This window comes from Lethenteron reissneri, chromosome 11 (assembly GCF_015708825.2).
Source record: "Lethenteron reissneri isolate LAM-NWPU_2019-01 chromosome 11, ASM1570882v1, whole genome shotgun sequence".
In the NCBI taxonomy this organism is placed as follows: Eukaryota; Metazoa; Chordata; class Hyperoartia; order Petromyzontiformes; family Petromyzontidae; genus Lethenteron; species Lethenteron reissneri.
The window spans coordinates 10,102,080-10,108,079 of NC_083789.1; the positions used below are offsets into that span (position 1 = coordinate 10,102,080).

The window sequence follows — 6,000 nt, forward strand, 5'->3', positions numbered from 1 at the left end:
GTAGTGTAGTGTACAGTGTAGTGTATAGCAGTGTAGTGTGCAGTGTAGTGTATAGTAGTGTAGTGTATAGAAGTATAGTGCATAGTGTAGTGTATAGTAGTATAGTGCATAGTGTAGTGTATAGTAGTGTAGTGTATAGTGTACAGTGTAGTGTATAGTAGTGTAGTGTATAGTAGTGTAGTGCATAGTGTAGTGTATAGTAGTGTAGTGTGTAGTCTAGTGTATAGTAGTGTAGTGTATAGTGTAGTGTATAGTAGTGTAGTGTGTAGTCTAGTGTAGTGTATAGTGTATAGTAGTGTAGTGTATAGTGTAGTGTATAGTAGTGTAGTGTATAGTAATGTAGTGTATAGTAGTGTAGTGTATAGTAGTGTAGTGTATAGTAGTGTAGTGTATAGTAGTGTAGCGTATAGTGTAGTGTATAGTAGTGTAGTGTATAGTAGTGTAGTGTATAGTGTAGTGTATAGTAGTGTAGTGTATAGTAGTGTAGTGTATAGTAGTGTAGTGTATAGTAGTGTATAGTGTAGTGTATAGTAGTGTAGTGTATAGTAGTGTATAGTGTAGTGTATAGTAGTGTAGTGTATAGTAGTGTAGTGTATAGTGTAGTGTATAGTAGTGTAGTGTATAGTAGTGTAGTGTATAGTAGTGTAGTGTATAGTGTAGTGTATAGTAGTGTAGTGTATAGTAGTGTAGTGTATAGTGTAGTGTAGTAGTGTATAGTGTAGTGTATAGTGTAGTGTATAGTAGTGTAGTGTATAGTGTAGTGTATAGTGTATAGTATAGTGTAGTGTATAGTGTATAGTGTAGTGTATAGTAGTGTAGTGTAGTGTATAGTAGTGTAGTGTATAGTGTAGTGTATAGTGTAGTGTAGTAGTGTAGTGTATAGTGTAGTGTATAGTGTAGTGTATAGTAGTGTAGTGTATAGTGTAGTGTATAGTGTATAGTATAGTGTAGTGTATAGTAGTGTAGTGTATAGTGTAGTGTATAGTGTAGTGTATAGTGTAGTGTATAGTAGTGTAGTGTATAGTGTAGTGTATAGTGTAGTGTATTTTAGTGCAGTGTATAGTGTAGTGTATAGTAGTGTACAGTGTAGTGTATAGTAACGACGGACCTCCATAGAGCCCAATGTGTTCGCCAACCGACCATTCCCCTGTTAACGTTGGGCTGTTGTCGGTACAGTAAATATTAATTAATGCATCAATTAACCGCGTTTCTGTTAATAGTATGTGTTTATAATGTTGTGAGGATCTTTATATATTAATATCCATTGTTTAAACATTATAAAGTACGTTTTATGGGTAATAATGCTATCGGAACAAATAAAGCCTTTAACGTGCATCTCCGATACTCGCTCAACGACCAAATCACTTAACGACCCAATTCATGGAACCAATCACCGTCGTTAAGCGGGGTTCTACTGTGTGTGTTTGGGTGATTTGTTTTAACTGTCTTGTACTTTGCACTGCTGTCGTATTTTCGCACTGTTTGTTGTTGGAAAGTTCTTGCCCGCCCCCGACTGAACCTCTGTGAAGAACGGAGCTTCGCGGCTCATCGGATTCCTCCGATGTAAAATAACACATTCCTCCTGCGGAGGGAGCTGGTAGGAACGTTGGGTTGCTCGGTCAATGGCCAGGGTCAACGGCGGCGTGGTGTATTCCGCAAATATAGCCGACTGTGATACCACGCAGAGAAAAGCCAATAGCGTCGTTTCAAGTGCAGACGTGCACGTGACTGCAATTATTAGTAGTAGTATTATTGTTGAAGTTGTCAACGAACGCAACTGCTGCAACGGTGGTCGAGACTAGCCACGGAGTGCCGGTCAAAGGGAGGGAAAAAACACGACGCTCAAGAAGGACGTCCGTCCACCCAGTGCCGGATTAAGCTAGTGCGGGGCCTGTAGCATATTTTGTTATAAAGGGGCACTAAATACCAACAACAAAAAACCACGTAAATATTAAAACGCAAATTTGTAACTTGCATAGTAGGGTAATTGTATTTTTGCATTTGCTATACAGCCAGATAATACCACAAATCGCTAACCTTAAACACCCAATCGCTCATAAAAGTCGAAGGCGGTATAGTACTGTAGTAATAGAGCAAGTGCAGATTCACTGAACCGAAATTGATAGCTTGAAAGCGTTTAGCGCGGGGCCCTTAAAAGTGCGGGGTCCGTACCACGTGTATCTTGAGGCCTCCATCCAGCAGTGGGTGGATCGTGGACCGATAATGACGTTCAAATAATAATAATTATGATGTTAATAATATTATTTATTTAACAAGGGAAGATTTGGTAATTGGAGCCACGTGTGCGGCGGGGGGTGGGGGGTGAAACCAAAATGCCCGGAGAAAACCCACCGGTGCATTCGAGGGGACATTGCTCATCAAGGTTGCACGTACCCACTTGCTGTGCTGTCATCTCATAGATCAGTGTGGTTCTTTACTGAAGTCTGCACACTGCCCCCCCCCTAGGTTCTCTGAAAGGGCATCTCGCACCCCCATGGGATGCGTGGACCCCGAAGGTCAAGAACCACCGTGATAGATTGAAAACTCACTTCTTGACCAATTGCTTTTTGTGTGTTGGTTTGTTGTCCTTCTCCCCGCGCCTCCGATTAGCAAGGTTGGCTACGTACGGTGCGAAAGAAGTTCAACATACAAAGGCCACGACGCAATGTGGTGGTCAATAGACGCTGCAGGGAAGACGTATCCCCTGCCATATGAATGTGGAATGTCCATCAATGACGCTGTGCCAACAAAGGAGATGCACACACACACATATACATGCACACACGTGTACAAAGATCCCCCGTGTAGGCTTAAACACTGTTCGGGAAAGTCCTGTTAGCGATGGCCGATAGATCAGCCGTGCGAGAAACACGCCTTGCGAACCAACCCCCGGCCGCCTTTGTCTCCCCATTGCTGATATCTGCGCACCGTAACCAGGTACTGTACTCATTTATGGCTGAGTCGCCCTAGGGGAGGCCACGGACCGGTTCAGTTATCATCATCATCCGCCGCTGAGATGTTAGCCGTGGCTGGGCAGCGCACTTGGACTGGGCGTTGTCGCGTAACGCGGTGCGCTAACCACTGCGCCACTACTCCCAAAACACAACAACAGCCGCCATTCGCCAACGCGTGCCGGTGACGTCACAACAGCTCTCGTGCCAGGCTAGGTTGCCCCTTTTTTGGGGCCACGTGGAAATGTCGTCAAAGGCTCGCTGGCACACGAAAAAAAAGGTCACGGGCCAGGGCCAGCTAACAAGGTATGTTGTCAATCCACTGCTGGATGCCAATGCTGGATGGGGGTTATCTGAAGCACACTTCACCACGCTGGTCTGTGTGGTATCGGTAGGCACAGCAGAACCGCGTGGTGACTTCGTTCATTCGGGTTAACCGAGCCGACTGCGCCGCTGTTGTTGCTGGATTCTCCAGAAGCAACAGGCAATGGCTGCGGCTCGGCCACGTGGAATTTAGATAAAGACAAAGATCCCCCAGACCCACCCCGCAAAGCCTAACACCGGCTGTAGGGGCAAGTGCTGTTCGCGAGTAGCAGCAGCACCTGTGAGGGCCGGCACTGTGGCACACGAGGAGGTGGCTGGCAGACGCCAAACCGGGCCGCATTTGTCCCACAAGCGTCGATGTTTACACACCGCGCCAGGTAACGTATTTAAGGTTGAGTTGACCTAGGGGGAGACGTAGAACCGGTTCAAACACGTCGCGTGAAATAGCAACGAAGACAAAGATACCCCGTATAGCCTTAACATCATACGCTTGGAGCAAGTGCTGTTAGCGAGCACCTATGAAGGCCGGCACTGCGGCACACGAATAGGTGGCTGGGTGGCCAACACCACGCCCGGCCGCCTTTGTCTCCCCAGTGGCGATGGTCACACAGCGCACCAGAAACGCATTACTCATCTGAGCCCGAGTCGCATCTCCGATGAGCACGTTTGGCCACGCACGGCCTCGTACAAAGAATCCCAGCAGACACAAAATAAGAATTCGTCCACGCGCACACGAAGCACACCAAAATCCCTCCTCACCGTGGGTCGCTTGTTCGACTCTCCATTGGCCGCCTTCCTCTGGCCCTGTCCTTCAGCACCCGGCCACTCTTGACCTCCTCCTCCTCCTCCCTCGGACTCCTCGCACGACGAGGACACAAGTCCGTCGGAGGAGGACGCCGAGTGGACGCGCTGCGGAGACGGGGACCGGCTCGCGGCCACGTCCGCGGGACTCAATCCGCGCGTCTCCGCCGCAGCCGCGAATCCGACGGCCGCGTCCGACGAACTCGCCGCCTCGTTCGAGTCCGGCTCAAGGTGGTCGCTCTCGTGCTCGGTCACCGTGACCACCGGGAGGGGTCCCGACCCACCGTTCATCTCCTCCCGGGAGGCGACCCCCCCCTCGTCCGTGCTTGTGGCGGTGGCCGTCTGCGGATGGCGATCCTCCTTGATCTTCTTCTTGCACCGCGAGACGGATCCGGGGCTAGCTTGGTGGCGATGGACTTTGATCCTGCTGCTGCTGCTGGTGCTGCTGCTGCTGCTGGTGATCATGCTCACCTCTTCCGATGGCGCCGTTGCCTCCTGCCCGGATCCATTCTCCGTCGTGCACAACCGATCCAGGCCGAGGGTGTTCCGCGCGTCCGAGGTGCCGCTGCCGATGGCCGGTGGCTGCCCTGCCACGCGGTCGACGCTCTGCCGCCTGCCGGTCTCACGTGCTCCGGCGATGTCCGCTAAGACACTCACTCCGCCACCGCCGCCACCGCAAATGTCAGGGGTCGGGTTCGACTCGAGATTCAGGTCTCCTCCTCCCCCCTCCTCCATCTGACTGCCGCTGCCGCCGTGGGTGGAGTCCACCCCGGGGGATCCGCCGGTTTCGCTTGGACGGACCCCCATGGCGTGGTCTCCCCTAGACCTCGTGATTTCCTCCTCTTCCTCCTCCTCCTCCTCCACCACCTCCACCTCTTCCTCCACTTCTTCTTTCGCCTCTTTCTCCTCCTCCTCCGCCGCCTCCGAGCGCGCGCTCACAGACCTCGTCTCCATCCCGGCCGCACAGCCATTCCGCGGTGGCAGCGCTTCTTGCGACCTGGGGCGAGCGGAGCGAACTGGAGTCCGTGCCGCGCTGCTGATGATGATGATGCTGCTGCTGCTGATGATGATGCAATATACAGTACTCGATGCTGCTGCTGATGAGGATGCTGACGATGATGATGTTGCTGCTGATGATGATGCAATATACAGCACTCGATGCTGCTGCTGCTGATGAGGATGCTGACGATGATGCAAGTGACAGTACTCGATCCTGCAACTGGTGGTGATGATGCTGATGATAATGACGATAATATAGCAATCTACGTGATTCTGCTGCTCCTGATGATGACACGTCAGTTTCTGTGTTGAGTAGACGACATCTACTTGATAGAATTGATGTGACGGTGGCTGCTGTCGATAATGCTGCCGACAATGATGCGTCTCTACCGTGCGTGAAATATGTTTGGTAGTTCACGTCTCCCAGTCACCTGCTCCAAATTCAAGCGTGCAACCTCCCGATGACTCCGCTGCTACGAGGTGCTGATGCCGATATTGACACCAGTAGAGCTGCTGCCGATGCTGATGATGCTGCTGCTGATGCTGCTGATGATGCTGCTGCTGATGCTGCTGCTGCTGCTGATGATGATGATGCTGCTGCTGCTGCTGATGATGATGCTGCTGATGATGATGCTGATGATGATGCTGCTGCTGCTGATGATGATGTTGCTGATGATGCTGCTGCTGCTGATGATGCTGCTGCTGCTGATGATGATGCTGCTGCTGATGATGATGCTGCTGATGGTGCTGCTGATGATGATGCTGATGATGCTGATGATGATGCTGCTGCTGATGATGATGATGTTGCTGATGATGCTGCTGCTGATGCTGCTGCTGATGAGAGCTAGGCGGGCGGGTCTACGGTTCCGCAGCGAGACGCACGGGTGCGCTGAGATCGCTGCTGCGCGTCGGTGAACCACTCGGC

At 50.8% G+C, this 6,000-nt stretch overlaps 1 protein-coding gene across 1 annotated transcript in view; it reads right to left on the minus strand.

The window, feature by feature from the left end:
- The window catches only part of LOC133341437 (inositol-trisphosphate 3-kinase A-like), a 41,325-nt gene extending 36,408 nt beyond the window's left edge, over positions 1–4,917 (minus strand). Inside the window, exon 1 of the mRNA XM_061550074.1 lies at positions 4,035–4,917. Within this exon, the coding sequence (XP_061406058.1) occupies positions 4,035–4,883 (849 nt within the window). The 5' untranslated portion in view covers positions 4,884–4,917. The remainder of the gene's footprint in view (positions 1–4,034) is intronic.
- Positions 4,918–6,000: the final 1,083 nt, after the last annotated feature.